This window comes from Cololabis saira, chromosome 20, assembly GCF_033807715.1.
Source record: "Cololabis saira isolate AMF1-May2022 chromosome 20, fColSai1.1, whole genome shotgun sequence".
Taxonomy (NCBI): domain Eukaryota; kingdom Metazoa; phylum Chordata; class Actinopteri; order Beloniformes; family Belonidae; genus Cololabis; species Cololabis saira.
In genome coordinates this window covers 9,116,689-9,133,122 of record NC_084606.1, presented here as the reverse complement: position 1 = coordinate 9,133,122, position 16,434 = coordinate 9,116,689, and the positions used below count along the sequence as shown (strand labels likewise).

Sequence of the window (16,434 nt, the reverse complement as noted above, 5' to 3'; positions counted from 1 at the left end):
CACCGCGCAGAGCCCGTTTCTCCCCAGCGGGGTGGAGCCGGGAATGTGACCTGTTCGGACCGGCCGACACCGAAGCCACCCACCTGTATGGGAGCAGGGGCTCCCGGGGAAAGACCAGCGGCATTTCGGCCGGATCTGCCCCGGGGATGGTGCGCCCTGGCCCGGCAAACCCGCGGCGGGAGCCTGGCGGCTCCTGAGCGCATCCTCTGCATCTTGGTTACCGGAGATCAAACCGACAGATTTGCCTGAAAATCTCGCAGGGTGAAGTTTATCCGACCTGGGACAGACCCCTGAAATCCCTGCTCCTAAAGCGGGTGGGAACCAGGAGAATTTGATCTGATCCCGCTTTGGGAACCTGGAAGTCGGGTTGCAGCAGTGCGCGTCACACGCGCTGCAGAACACAGAACACACACGCACGTGTGCTTATTTAAAAAATAAAGCGGGAGCAAAACTTATTTTGATTGTACTTTATTTCACTTTACCGTACACATCAAGCAAATCCTTCAAACTCTTCTTCTTCTTCATCACGTCCGCAAACCATGGGTGCTTCACACCCCCCACCTTCCCCCTTTAACGTCTGTGGCTGGTGTCATTCACGTCCGCAGACCACGGGTGCTTCACACACCCCCCCTTCCCCCTTGTCTGTGGATGGTCTCCTTCACGTCCGCAACTCCCCCGGGCTTCACCCAAAGCATAGATATGGCGCACCGTTTCATAAGGCGACCGGCACATTTAAAAACAAAAAAAAAAAAAAAAAAGGGCGCCTTATGGTCGCGAAATTACGGTAAGTAAAGCCTGAACTGAACTTGAGCTGATGTCACTTTGTCGTCCCCTCCAGGTTCAGGAAGACGCCAACGATGGCGACCGGGACGTCTTTGACGAGGACGGTTTCAACCTGGAGGACTTTGTCACCGTCGATGAAATCGTGGAGGAGGCGGACGCGACGCCTGCTGACAAAACCTCCTCCTCGTCCAAGCCGACCTCCGGCAGAGAGACGAGAGGGAAGAGAAGCTCCGCCGCATCACCCGCTTCCAGAAACCCCTCGTCGGCTTCACGGACCACCAGGAGATCAGCTCCTTCCTCCATCACCTCGTCATCCTCATCCAAGTCCTCAAAAAGCAGCACGTTGACGCCTGCGGCACCGAAGACGCAGAGACACTCAAACGAGCCCGTCAGAACTCGAAACAAAGCCTCTACCGCCGTCGGTAAAGGCTCGGCCTCCTCTTCCTCACAGTCTGATAAAAGATCCCCCTCCTCTTCCTCAAAATCTGTGAAGCCTACGGCCTCCTCTTCCTCACAGGCTGCTAAAAAATCTGCCTCCACTTCTTCACAGTCTGTTAAGACTGCACGCTCCTCTTCCTCAGAGTCTGCTAAAAAATCTGCCTCCTCTTCCTCAGAGTCTGCTAAAAAATCTGCCTCCTCTTCCTCAGAGTCTGCTAAAAAATCTGCCTCCTCTTCCTCAGAGTCTGTTAAAAAATCTGCCTCCTCTTCCTCGGGTCAGAAAGCTCAGCCCAGCAAGACCAAGTCTCCAACCAGAGCTTCACACGTCTCATCGTCCGGAGAGAAACCCACAAAGGCCGCAGCGGCCCGGTCCGACCACAAGGGGTCAGCGGAGAGCACTGCTGCAAAAAGTGTCGAGTCAGAGAGAGAAACAGAGACGCCATCAAAGATGGATCCACCTGCACAGGGACAGGAGTCAGAGTTGACCAACAGGAGTCCGAAGGCCGGATGCAGAGAGGAAACGCTCAAAGAGGGGAAGAGAAGCAGAGATGAACGCGGGGAGGAGAAGGCAGACGAGGGCAAAAGCGACCACGTCTTTGTTTCAGTCACTAATCAGACCGATGAGCGGATGGATGTGGGTGAGAAACAGGAAAGCAGCGGCGCTGAGGCCCAGACGCCTGGAGCTGAGGAGGGACGGAGACCCGAGGGAGACGTCCAGGTCCTGGACGGGGAGGGAGGAGGACAAACCTGCTCGGAGGACGGCAGTGGAACCAAGGTGGACATTCTGATCCAGGAGGGAGATGCTGGTGAAAACCAGGCTGCTGATGAGGATCCGGTTGGAGATGGAGGGTTCAAAGGTCAGCAGCCGTCCCAGGGAGACGCTGCTCCAGTCATCAATCAGCCTGATCGATCGGCAGGAGAAGATGCAGCTGATCACAGTACTGAGAAAACTCCAGGTGGAGTAAAACCAGACCCTGGACCTTCAGAGGAATCCTGCCAGACCTCCGGAGAAGGAGCTCCGTTGTCCCACGAGGAAAACCACGAAGAAAGAGAAGAAGATGAAAAAGAAGTGTCTGTAAAGGTGGATTCAGCTGATCCGACCGTAACAGAAGGTGGTGACCAGAAACCTGGAATAACTGGAATAACTGGGGACCAGATCTCCACAGCAGACGTGTACCAGGTCCTCGACTCTGTGGAGGATCAGTCAGCAACCACTGAGATGACGTCAGCAGCTGACAACCAGGAGGATGATGGGAAAACCCCAACAGAAGAAGGACCAACCAGGAGGAGCCAGAGGAGCCAGTCCAGGACCAGAACCTCTAGAAGTAAAGAGAAGTCTCCAAAGAAGCAGGACAAAACGGTTAAGAAATCTGAAAGTGAATTAAAGAGCGGCGCTACAGGAAAGGACCAAAACACTGACGACTCAGAAGAGATGGTGTTTGAAGTGGTTGATTCCGTTGAGGACGAATCTGTCCAAGACGCCTCGGTCCCTCAAACGTCTGCGAGGAGAAGAACCACTCGAGGGATGAAGGAGGAGAAGAAGCTGAGCCCAAGTCCAGCAGAACCCGGTGCCGAGGAGGCGTCAGCCTACAAAGTTCTGGACTCGGTGGACGACCGAGCTGCTGCAGACGAACCCACCGCCCCGAAACCTGCCAGGGGAAGAAGAGGGAGGAGTAACGAAGACGCTGCAAAAGAGAAGACCAGGGAGACGACGCCGATGAGGAGGAGGAGCACTCCTGTCAGAAAAGAGGAGAAAACCACAAAGACGGAAGACGCCGCTCCTGTCAAAGAGAGCACACCAACGAAGAAGAGCGAGACTTCGAGGAGCGAGGAGGAGGAGGCCACGTATGAAATCCTGGACGCCGTCGACGAAGACGAGGCCGCGGTGAAAGAAAAGCCGAGGAGAGGAAGACCGAAGAAAACCGCTAAGAAGCAGCAAACGTCTGCAGCGAGGAACAAAGCTGCTGACGACGAAGAGGAGGAAGAATATCAGATTCTGGACTCGGTGGAGGACGAGGCGGTGGACAGTCAGACTCCCGTCACGGAGACGGAGAAGGACGGAGACGGGAAACCCGAGACGGGAACCCAGTCCCCCGTAAACGAAGAGGAAGAAGAGCCCGTCTACCGGATAGTAGATTCTCTGGAGGAGGATCCGGTCCAGGAGGAGCCGACGAAGAGCGAAGGACGTGCAGTGAGAGACGAAGCATCTGTCGGAGCGGCAGCACAGGACGGTTTGAAGAAGAAGAGCGAAGAAGTTAACGAAGATCCATCTGACAAAGCTTCAAATAAAACGACGAGGGACAAGACGCCAAAAAGAGACGTTAAGAAAGACTTAAGACCGGCGACGAAGTCCAAGAAGGATTCCTCTTCATCGGAGGAGACCAAATCCCTCCGGAGGAGCGACGCGGCCGCAAAGAGCGTCTACGTGAACCTGGACGAAGTGAGCGAGGAAGAGGAGGATTACACCGACGACACGGCTGAGGAAGAGGAGCTGAAGAAGAGACAGGCCGCCGCCGAAGAGCGAGAGAAGGAGCGGCAGGAGAGACGGACGAAAGACGGGGAGGACGGGGGGTCGAAGGGTCGGAGCGGCAGGGGGACGACGCCGCGGAGGTCGAGGGAGAGGAGGCACGACGAAGAGGAGAAGGGGGAGCCCCAGGAGCTGGTGACCCTGGACGAGGTGGGGGGGGACGAGGGAGAGCTGCAGGAGCTCGTCACGCTGGACGAGATTGTCGACGAAGAGGAGAAGAAGAGCAAAGACGACGCAGAGAAAAGTTCCAGATCAGCTAAACGCAAACACGACGACGATGAAACGGGTTGGTATCAATCTTACCCTGCATTCACCCTGAAAGCGTCAAAAATCTCCTGACGCCAGTATCGCGCTGCTTGGTGCGTTCACACTGAAAGCTGCATGTACTGTCGACGCCTGCAGTGGGCGGGGCTAAAGCTACGCTGCAGAAGTGGAGGGAACAGTGTATATAGTCAACATATATCTATATATAGCTGCACATCTTCAGTTTCCTATTTCACCATAGATCACTCTTTGGGAAGCCTTCTTTATATTTTGGCGTTATTTCCGTGTAGATAAGAGTGAGTTTGATGCTCCTTAACCAGGTCGGTCCCGGATCAACAGCAACCATCATCGTTGGTCCCGGTGAAGCTGCAGTCTGTTTGTGGTGAAGACTGACACACCGGGTCGGAGCGGATTTGGTCATGTTTAATCAGAATCAGAATCAGGTTTATTAGGTCAGCTTAGAAAACTGTTTTTGACTTTGGATACACCGGCGGCGGCACGATGGTATTGTGCGCCTATTCCAATAGGGGGGGGAGAAAAAATACATCTTCACACTGAATATCATACAATACACAGTATCAAGATGCAAAAAAACACCTCAGCAGCACACAGAACAAACAGACATCACGAGACTTGCATGTGGGTGTGTGGGTGTGGGGGGGGGGGGGGGGGGGGGAGGGATTAGTGGGGGCAGAGTCATCTTGTTTACATTCCACCAGGAAGATTGTGACCAGGGGCGATCGGCCTGAGACCGCTCTGTCAAGGGCAGATTATAGAATCAACAATTATATTGAAAAACAGGCAGCCCAGTAATTTTCCACCTGCCTTCAAGTCTCTGGTTCATCAATAAACTGTGTTTTGTGATTTAATAAGCACGGTTTTTAATTATTTTGCGTTGGATCAATGTAGCAAATAAAATCGTTCAGACCATCCAGCTCCTCACCCATCAGTTATGTGTTTCACATGAGCAGTTCAGGTGAAAAAACGGCAGTAAAATCAGCAAAAATGTCAGTTTTCTGGATGAAATATATTAATTCCTGATAAAATAAGTTTGTTAGTGCACAGCTCTGCTCATGTACGCATGTGAATGAGTGTACGTTTGTGTGTACATGAAAGTACAATCTGCATTGAGGCTTCTCGCTTCGGGAATCCCGGTCTGTGATTGGACGCTGCCTCGGTGTCGCTGCTGCTCATTTGCATAAAGTTCAGATTTTTCAACTTCAAATTGACGCGCTGCTCCCGACACCTCTTGACCCGCGTTTTCATAGAAAATGAATGGCAGCCGGCTGCCTATGACGGCCGTGACGCTTTCAGTGTGAATGCAGGGTTATGCACACGTCTGACCGAACCGTTCTGCTGATGTCTATAATACCGGTCTTTGTTTGTAGTTTTACAGGAGGGCATGGACTTTGTGACGGTGTCTGAGGTGGGAGAGGTGGAGGAGGACGACAAGGACGCGACCACCACCAAGAAGAGAGGCCGACCCAAGAAGAAGACCAGGAAGACTCCCGGTAACTTAAGGCTGAATTAAGGTTCTGCGTTAGTTAGTTAGTTAGTTGGTTAATAATTATTTTGGTCAATCAAAAAAATCAACAAACAAGATAACACAGGTTTTTCCCTGGTCAACATTGTGATTATTTTTGGCAGAAGAGGTCTGGGTTTGAAGCATAAAGCTTATCTTGCCCACCTTTTAACAGAATAGAATATACAAAAAGAACAAATGAAGTATCATGAGGCTACACAAAATAATAATAGTAATAATAACAATAACGACAATGATGATAATAATAATAGTTTAAATAACTATAATAGTAATAATAATGATAATAATGACGATAGCTCTGAAAACAGAAAGTGAAAAGATGCTAAGGAAACCAACAAAACCAATTTAAGTTGTCATTTCATCTCATGCATGTGTGCATTCTTCTTTGTTTGCTTATTGTGCTCCTATATATGTGTCCATTACCTTTGCTTTGAATAATATCTTGTATGCTTTTATTGAGTTTGCTACTTTAAGGCCGTTATCTAATGAGTTCCACAGTTTTAGGGCCCCTAAAAACAACAAACTACCTGGAGCCCCCGCTAACGGAAACACATCATAAATCTGAGCCACAGCTTTATCAACACACTAAGGCCCAGTCCCAATCCCCCCCTAGTCCTACTTTTCAGCACTACCCCTAAATTTTGCGCGTTCCCGTGAGGGCAGTGGTGTCCCAACTCCTTTTTTCATCTAGGGCTAGTGGTTATCAATCTAGCCCTACAGAGCGAGGGATTTCAGATGTTGACTTCACGACGGAGGGCCAGAAAATTTTCCCAGAATGCTTTACGTCATCATTTGCAGACTGAATCAAACAAAAAAAAAACATGCCGGATATTTCTTATTTTTTTGTGAATAAAATCAATATTTTGAGTTTGTTTCTGCATAAAAATGCAATTTCTAGCGAGAAATATATATTTTACTTTCATAATATTCACTCAGTGAATGTTCATAACCACTCGCTTGCCCGTTGTTGCGTTGTATCTTCAGATCTCGCCAGAATAAAGGCTGATTTATGGTTCCGCGTTACACCAACGCAGAGCCTACGCAGCTCCCGAGCCGGCGGCTCTTCTCATCCCCGAAAACATCGGGTCAAATTTCTTAACAGCCGTTATTTGGATAAACTGAGCCCAGGTTGGGGATCTTAACACTTACTTTTACGCCTGAAAAAATATTAAAACTTGATAAAGTGGCATATTAACAGCGCTACAGCGGAAATTAAAACAGCTTTTAGCTCTCAGCTTCCTGATATGGTGTGACGTATGTGCAAACGTAACTACGCAGTCGCTTACATACCCGAACGTAAACCACGCAGTGACGTAGCAAGTGATGTCCCAATCCCTAGGGAAGATTACAAAGCCCTACCCAAGTGGCTTCATTTTTGGGGCTAGTGCTAGAAAGTAGGGGGTGTATTGGGATTGGCCCTAAAACTCACTTTACTTTGTCTCCATGGCAGTGAGGAAAACCACCAGAGGAGCAACGACGAGTGAAGAAGGTAAAGGAGACGACGAAACCGAGTCGCTGCCTTCTGCTTCACTCGATTCCTCCTCGACACCGGAGAAAGAGGCGTCGGCACCGCCAGGTGACCTCCACCCGGAGACCCAGGAGACGGATGTGGAGACGGCGGGGCAGTCTGACGTCGCCGCCGTAGAACCGGAGGGTCAGTCTGACGTCGCCGCCGTAGAACCGGAGGGTCAGTCTGACGTTGCCGTGGAGACGGCTGGTCAGTCTGACGTCGCCGTGGAGACGGCTGGTCAGTCTGACGACGCCACCACCGCCCCGACCGACCAGCAGAATCAGCCCGACTGTCCTGCTGACCCGACACTGGACACATGCGTGGCGGACAAGGAGGAGGAGGGGAAGGAAGCACCCGGTGGGGCCGATGTCAAAGGTACAACAGCTCTTTAGTCACTGATTTAATGTCAAACGGTTCCCTGTTGTGTCCAAATTCAATATTTTGTCCCCAAAGTTGATTTACACCAACATATTCTGTGTGTGCTGGATCGCTCATAGACATTTCTCTTCTAAAAGATGTTTAATTTTGCTTTGATTTATTTTATGGACCCCAGCTTTTGCACAGGTGACCCTCAGATGTTTTATATTTTAAGCAATGCCATCAGAAAGTTGTTCAAACTGTTAAAAAACTAAAAAACAATATCATTAAGAGTGAGTCAAAATGATCCAGTGTGAATTTTCCGCTTGTTAAAGTTGAGAATATCATCAAATTTAACTGCAGGCATCACTTTTTACCACGTCTTGTTTTATTGACTTGATCAACTACTTAAGCCTGTCCGACCCGGTTTCGGGTCTAGTTTATGTGCATTATTGGTAAAGTAATAATTAAAAAATATACTTAAATTAATATAAACATGTTATACTTCCATGTAACCGGAAGGACGTTGGCTAAAACTGCAACACAATGTTTTTTAGGGCAAGTGAAGACTGTTCAAACCATAAACGGACGTCATTAATAATTAATAATTTCAACACTCAAAACACCAATCCAACAAACACTTAGCCTATCCATCACTACAAATATTATCAATCTGCTGCTAAAACTCACTGAAGCAGCAGCCAAAGAATTGCAAATATTAAATTATTAGATAATGGTTATGAGTTTTTTCTTACTTTTGCTGTTTTGTGTTCATAACTTGATTTTATCCGGGTGAAACATCTGTTCCCGGTTATTTCATTGTTGTGAGTTACACTGAAACCATTCCCCCTGGAATCACTTCCCTCTTGTTACCCCCCCCCATGGGTGACACGTCTGTGCGTAACTTCCTGTGGTGACGGCGAGTTAGTAGCTGATTTTACACTGGAGACCCGCCCCTCTTTTCTATTGGCTGTAAGCCGTCGAAAGAGCTGTCAATCATTCCAGTCGGCCAATGAGCTCGGGAGTTTCCCACGTGTTTGTTCTCAGAAGGTAAACAGTAGTTCAGAGACTGAACACATGGCAGTTCTGTAGCTCTGAAATAACTCAGGAAGAAACTGACTGCAGAGGAAGATTTGGAAATATTTATGAATGATTGATTGATTGATACCTTTGCATTGGTACCTGATTTTAACAAAAAACAGCAGAACAATAAATCAATAACGTAAAAAATAACAATAATAATCACTTAATAAATGCACCATCGTAAACAAAGTAGATGAGTAAATGGTAGATTACTAAACATAATTACAAATGTTAGAAAAAGGAGTAAAGTGAAGGAAAAATACTTAAACTGAATGCTATTTTTTTCAGTTGGGCCCTCGTTTTTAAATATGAAAGAAAAGAGTGATGCTGATTCTGATATCCAGTAGAAGACAAATTTCTTTTTCTGGTCCCTAGTTTTCTTTCTAGTAAAAACAGCAACATTTGTGCAAAAATGTGTGATTTTAAGCCAAACGGTTCCCTGTTGTGTCCAAATACAATATTTTGTCCCCAAAGTTGGTTTTACACCAAGATATTCTGTTTGTTTGCTTTGCTTTATTTTATGGACTAGCAACTTTTGCACAGGTGACCACCAGATGTTTTTATATTTTAAGGAGTTTTAAGCAATGCCATCAGAAAATTGTTTGTTCAAACTGTTAAAAAAACAAAGGAAATCAAATCTCATTAAGAGTGATTTTTTTTTTTTTTATATATCTTTTTATTTCACAAAAGAAAGACAATCAGATACATTCTTAATGACAGTAGGTCTTACAATTTTCTTCTGTGCACGCGTGCCTACTCCCGCCTATCAAAATGTAAAAACATGAAATTGTAAACTAAAACAAAAAGAGCAGATTAGTGCAATAACAAAAATAAATATATATTTAACTTCAACAGAGGTAGTTGAATGACATCCAGTCAAACTCACAAACACAAGAAAATGTAAATACTTTTTGGCTTAACCTTAGTGCAACATTCTGAATGGATGAAATGAATAGCAGCGGCTTAATGAACATGAACATATATAACATTTCACAATTCAAACATGTAAATCATGTTAGTTTCGCTTACTTCGCCGGCCGCCGGCCGGAAGTGACTTTTATTGCAACGATATATAAAACGATTTAATATATATTAAAATCATTAATAACTAGGTATGTCCCGATACTTTTTTGGCCGATACCGATGTTTTGAAAATGTTGTGATCGGGCCCGATCGATCGGGACAACACTACTAAATCAACCCGTGTCTGTTCCCCTTTTTCAAGATGTATCCTGGTAGTGTGGTTGTACTTGTCTAATCATAGTCTTTATTACATCCTTTTTTCCTTTTTTAGCTTGTTAACTGTATGATTTACTTCCTCTGTACGCCCCAGTAGGGTTACATACTCGTATATGTCAAACCCCATCCATACATGTCCGGGGAGCTTCGTACCATCTCATGTTAAACACACACGCCCTGGCTATTTTAATGATCTTTTCCTTCCCACCAAAAGGATCTCCTGTCGGACTTCTAACAATTTATTAATCTCTCTTTCTTCTTTTAGAAGTCGAGAAGCGGAAGTTGGAGCCCTCGGGACCTGAAGCGAAACGATCTCGCTCCCAGTCTCCTTCCGTCCCTGCAGACTTCAAGCTGCCGCCGTTCAACCCCAGCAGCCCCCTCGGTGAGAACACAACCGCAATGCACCCTGGGACTTCTGTCTGAAATACACACTCGCAGCCACGATCATCAATGTTGGGAGGGAAGTCTTGAGTGGGAAGAATGGTGGTGGTAACATAATCAGTGCGTTTACATGGAAGTTTAATTCCTCTTTAATTCAGAATTAAAATTAAATCTGATTTTAAAATGAGTAAAAATTACCATGTAAACACCTAATTCCCAATGAAAATGGCCATTCCGAATTAAACTTAATTCCGAAGTAAGTGGCTGGTTTATTCCGATTTTAAATCCGAATAGAATAATTCTGCAATCATGTATAAACTCATTCCACTTTGAATTAATTCCGATCTTTCTGTGCTGCTCGTTCCCTCGCCCGTCTGTCTCCATGACGCTTATATTCCACGCTGGGCTTGTTTTTCAAACAAAGTTTCATATTTCTCATATGTATGAGCAGAGACGTTTTATTTAATAAATAGCTTGGATGACCTGGAAATAATTAAAAGAACAGATGGCAGGAAACATAAAAATTGTGAGCTTTTCAAAGTTGTAGCAGCTAAATTAGTTTTTCTTCCAGTAGACGTAACTTCCGGTCCGCCCCCCGATCCAATCAGAACCTTCCCAACCCCCAGACCTTAAGAGGAATTGGATAAAGCCGATCAAACGTGTTTTCCATGTAAACCTCAATTCGGAATTACTATTTCCATGTAAATTCGAAGGAAAATAGTTTAATTCGAAATAATTAATTCCGAATTAAAAAACATCATGCGATACACCGCTACGAAAAAATGGCGGAAGCTCCGGCCGGTGGAGTTAGTTGTGGGCGTGGTTTCACGCATCGGAGGCCAACCTATGTAAATCGCTTTTCGTTACGTAACGATGGGAGCAGAATCTGAACGGCTCGTAGATCCACATCACACTGGACGGCTCATCCGGGCGGCTGTACAGACACTGCAGAATTTGGTTGCTTTCCTCCTTCTCTGAGTTGGCAGGCTGAGGAGAGACCACTTTATATATGTTAAAGCAAGAGAAAACCTGGGGCTGGATTCACCAATATGTTCTTAAGAACGATCTTAAGAAATGTCTTAAGGAAATATTGAGGAATTGCACTTAAGAACTTTCTTATGAACTTCTTAATTTTAGATCTTAAGAACCGTCTTAAGAACTGTAATTTCTTACGAATTTCTTATTTTTCCTACCCAAGAACTTCTCAAAATATGTCATTGCATTGCACGCACCAACAAACAACATTTATACAGGTAGTTTGGTCTTAACCGTCAGTCACTCACTAAACATGGAGAAGGAGAAAAAGAGATGCAGGAACTTTTCAAGGTTATGGTGGATGAAATTAATGTGTGAAAAAAAATACTATTGGGGAAAATTAATAATAATTAACTACCACGCTAACTAACATGCTAACAAACAGTTAACAGGCTCTTTGTGTAATTAATTACAAAGTATATCCTCAAACTATGACCTACTAGTCTAAACTTGTCTAAAATGTGTTGAAAAAGGTGATATTAGAGTCTTTACCTTTTCACAGAAGACATTTTAAGACAGGTCAAGGTTGTCTTAAAGTTAAGAAAAAAGTCAAGAACAAATTTGAGAACTTTTATTTCAAGAATACCATTTATTCTTAAGTTTTTTCTTAAGAAGAAACTTAAGAATAAAGTTGAAAAAATACTTAAGAACTTTTTTGGAGAATATGACTTCTTCTCTTTTTTCTTCTTAAGACTGAACTTAAGCCCCTGTTTTTCATAATAGGTCTCCTTTAAGGATTTTAAGTGCAGCCTAATATGCAGCGTAAAAAATACGGTAATTGTATTTTTGTTGAGTCTCCGTTTGTTCCGTCCTTCAGGTCAGGAGTTTGTCGTCCCTAAATCTGGGTTCTTCTGTAACGTTTGCTCCATATTCTACTGGACCGAGAACACGGCCAAGGAACGGCACTGCTGCAGCCGCAAACACTACGACAACCTGCAGGTACGACAGCGACAGGTGCATCATCCCTCACCGGGAACCTTCCAAACCTCACCCTCCTCCTCTTCTCTTTCAGAAATATTACCAGAACCTCCTTCAGAAGACGTCCAAGACGTCCACGCCGAGTCCTCAGGACTCCGTCTCCGACTGATGAGCACGTTTGCTGTTCATCATGTTACCTGTATAAAATGTACACATGTGACTTATTATTATTTCACAACGCTTTGTTCCTGATCTCAACTAATTCCTGTGGCATCTTTTCATTTGTTACTTTGTGCGTGTTTATTACTGGAAAATAGTTTTTGGAGATGAAGTACCGCGAGGTAAACTTTAATACTTTACTGAACTGGAAGAAGAGAAAAGAAGAACAAATTACCTTGATGGATATAAGTGTAGAACAAAAACGGCAAGTCAAAGATGACAGATGTTTTCAGCAGTGAAATAGTTTCATCATTTAATATATCCTGATCCAATTATCTTAGTTTTTGTTTGTTTTTTAAGTATCATACTTTTTTTAATGTGAAACCATAAGTTGTATTCGGTGTACTGTACCCGTGTAATTAAACCTCTGATGGAAAAAGGGGACTATTTAAGTCAGAGATATATGTCGGGATTGATTGATTGTCTTTAATTTAGGGTCCAAAATACTGAAGAATGTCTTTGATTTATTCTTTTTATTGAAAACATGAATAAATATGTGAGCATGTCACATGTTCCCTGATTTATCACGTTCTTATAGTTGTTCTTTTGTCTCCATGTTGCAAAGCTGGATCAGTCAAAGATGAATTATTATTATTATTATTATTATTATTATTATTAGAAAAGAGGTGCCTGGCTGAAACTCCACACCGTCATTTTATGCTCAAAGTCTCGCTAAACATGTTTCTAAAGAAGTTTCATCAGGAAGAAGACAAAGTCCATCAGACACAGTAGTCCAGAGTTGTTATTCCTTCAACACGATATAAACTCAAAGTTGTTTTTGTTTTAGCAGTCTGGTGGTTCTAATTCACAGATGCTCTGATGTTTTCTTTTCATCGTTGTGACCTCGATGCAGAGGTGCAGAACTCTTCGTGTTTTGCAGAATATTTACATACGTGCAGTTATTAGGTTTAGGCGGGCGAGTACTTGTACACACAGGCTTCAGCTGCTGTGGATGGCATTTTTGATAAATAAAATCATTTGAAAACTGCATTTTTGTATTTAATCAAGATCATCTTTGATATTAAAATGTGTTGATAATCAGAAACAGGCAAGTGTGACGAGAGCTGGATCAGTGGGGTAATGCAGCATGTCAGAAGAACATCTGGAGAAAATAAATACAATAACTGTCTACAGTCACTTCTTTTTATTTTACCACAGTAATTTACTTTTTCACTGTTGCACCGTCTGATAAAAAACTTTATTTTTTTGCAGTAATTCACTCCGTTTGAGATGAATTGGTTATCTCACCATCATTTAATGCATCAAAAACCACAACATTTAGTAGTAAATCTAACAGTGAAACTCTATCTGTAGCCTGACTGTTGTTAGGGTTGCCAACCGTCTCTTGAAAAACGGAATCGTCCCGTATTTATTAACTAAAGTAGCGTCCCGTATTGAGCTGAAAGGGACGCACTTTGTCCCGTATTACTGTGAGAGTCAAAAAACAGTCATAAAATGCCAATGGAAAATGGCATTGAGCTGTTGAGTTCATAAGTTATTTTTGTTTTACTACAACTGTAGCTACAGTCATGGCCTTTGAGGCACAAATATGTTTACAAGTTTTCTACAAACTTTCTGTTTTCAATTTTGTTATTCCACTAAAAATGTGCACTATTACAGAATGGATGTTCTGCTCTCTTTCTATTGTTTTATATTCATTTATACAATTTTAAGTCAATCAGGACAGGTTTCTGTTTAAGAAAGATACTTATTTTATTAAGTTAATTTTGTATTAAAGTGAATTGCTGGATAATAATTTGTTTTCCATGTGTTCATGGCATTCAAAAATATGCACATAATTTAATTCAGGTTTGAGTCAAATAGTTAAAAAATCGTTTCACTCAAAAAAAGGGGCTAAATAAATTCACCACGCCAGGAAAGGTGAAGGCAATCGGGTTGGCCGGCCCTGCCGATGAGGTGTCCCTTATTTATTTTTCAGGGAGTTGGCAACCCTATTGTAAGTACTTTAGCAATAAAACTGCAAAAACCCTGCACATGATCATGATTATCTAAAGCCTAAATGACACTACTGCATCACGAGACCTCAAATCCATAAATTGCTGTATATTCATCAGCTTATGGTCAAAAGTGCTTCAGAAACACGAGTGTTCTGCTGATCCTTGCTAGAAATGCCATTTTGTGGTTCTGGCACAGTGGATTTTCAAAGTTTGATTTCCACGCCCATCATTTCTTGTACGATGTAAAATTGATAATATGGGATGTTGAGTATTTGATCCTTCAAAATACACGACCCATGACATGAATTGCATTACACTTTGTGAACATTATACAATAAAGAGAAATTATTTGATTATTTTATATTATTTTATTTGATATTCATTCAGTCGTTTGCCTTTATTTAACCAGGCAAGTCATTAAGAACACGTTCTTATTTACAATGACGGCCTGGCAAGTGACAAGGACCACTTGGAGGGAAAGGAAGTGGTTTAAGGAGTAAAAAACAGTAAAATTGTAGCTCTACAAAGGTAGAAAACCATTAGGTAGCATTTTTTGGCAAAGCAGCAGAAATTGGCAGAACACCGGCCCTGCAGATGAGGTGTCCCTTATTTAGTTTTCAGGGAGTTGGCAACCCTATTGTTAGTACTTTAGCAATAAAACTGCAAAACTTTCAAATTATTCTTATGATTATCTAAAGCTTAAATAACACTATCATTTTGTTATATGTTGTAATATTATAAAAATGATTATGTTATATCAGGATATTATTATATTATTATATGCTATTATAGTATTACATATATTTATATTATATCGTGCTATATTATATCACTCTATATGATAATTATTTATTTATTTTTCAAATTAATATTCTTAATTTATTTATCTACTTTCATTATATTATTTACACACACACACACACACACACACACACACACACACACACACACACACACACACACACACACACACACAGATATGTATCATTGTAACTTGATGTCGTCTTTTGTTGCTGTTTGTACTGTATGTTAATAAAATAAAAAAATAAAATAAATAAAATAAAAAATAAAGCTTAAAGGAGCTTGAGGCTCCTTTTAAGAAATGAGACTCTCTAGCGCCACCCTTCACCACGACGGCCGTTGGGGGTACTGCAGCCAACAGTGAAGCCGGCACGGGAGAACGGGGAGAACGTGCATGCAGCGTCATGTGACGTCACATCCGCAGCCCAGCGTGGGAAATTCGGGACCGAATTGCAGCACATTTTGCAGCACACAGCCTGTTCAAGGCAAAGGAGAGATACACTAGAGGGCTCATTCTTTTGGGTTTGGAACGCTTCATCTGACATTATTACTAGAAAACTTTAAACGTATACAAATTTTTTTCATAAATTCTGCCTCAATCCTGCCTCAAGCTCCTTTAAATAACACTATTGCATCACAAGAGACCTCAAAGCCATAAATTGCTGTATATGCATAAGTTTATTGTCAAAAGTACTTCAGAAACACACAGAATGATTAAATGTAACGCCAGTGTTATGCCAATTTCTGTTGCTTTGCCAAAAAATACTCCCTAAAGGTTTTCTACCTTTTGTAGAGCTCCAATTTTACTGTGTTTTACTGCCCACTTTCTTTTCCCCCAAATGGTCCTTGTCTCTTGCCAGGCCGTTATTGTAAATAAGAATGTGTTTCTTAATGACCTGCCTGGTTAAATAAAGGCGAATAAGGCTTTTCTCCCACTAGGGGAGTTTTTTACTTACCATTGTTTATGTAATAATTGCTCGGGGGTCATGTTCTGGGTCTCTGGAAACATCCTAGAGACAACTTTTGTTGTATTAGACGCTTTACAAATAAAATTTAATTGAATGACTGAAGGAATATCTACGGAAGAGTATTAGGGCCACTTAAAAAAAAAAAAAAGAATTCTGAGAAAAAAGTCAGAATTCTTTTTATTTGTTTTAAGTGGCCCTAATACTCTTCCGTAAATATCAAATAAAGCCATATACCGGTAATTATTTTTTTTTCTCTTTATCGTATAATGTTCACAAAGTGTAATACAATTCATGTAATGGGTAGTGTATTTTGAAGGATCAAATACTCAACATCCCATATTATCCATTTTACATGGTGCAAGAAATTATGGGCAATCAGACTTTGAAAATCGACTGTGCGCATGCGCAGA

The 16,434-nt window shown here is 42.9% G+C and overlaps 1 protein-coding gene across 3 annotated transcripts in view; it reads left to right on the top strand.

Annotated features, from left to right (window-relative positions):
- Nucleotides 1-12,821, top strand: part of LOC133420722 (serine/arginine repetitive matrix protein 2-like) — a 39,402-nt gene extending 26,581 nt beyond the window's left edge. The window contains exons 16-22 of one of the 3 annotated variants that reach the window (XM_061710503.1): nucleotides 839-1,416; nucleotides 1,483-4,034; nucleotides 5,401-5,523; nucleotides 7,006-7,440; nucleotides 10,010-10,126; nucleotides 11,978-12,099; nucleotides 12,173-12,821. In XM_061710503.1, the coding sequence (XP_061566487.1) occupies nucleotides 839-1,416; nucleotides 1,483-4,034; nucleotides 5,401-5,523; nucleotides 7,006-7,440; nucleotides 10,010-10,126; nucleotides 11,978-12,099; nucleotides 12,173-12,247 (4,002 nt within the window). In that variant the 3' untranslated portion in view covers nucleotides 12,248-12,821. Of the gene's footprint in view, nucleotides 1-838; nucleotides 4,035-5,400; nucleotides 5,524-7,005; nucleotides 7,441-10,009; nucleotides 10,127-11,977; nucleotides 12,100-12,172 lie in introns of all 3 variants that reach the window. The other 2 variants (XM_061710502.1, XM_061710501.1) reach the window with 2 other exon arrangements.
- The last annotated feature ends 3,613 nt before the right edge of the window (nucleotides 12,822-16,434 follow it).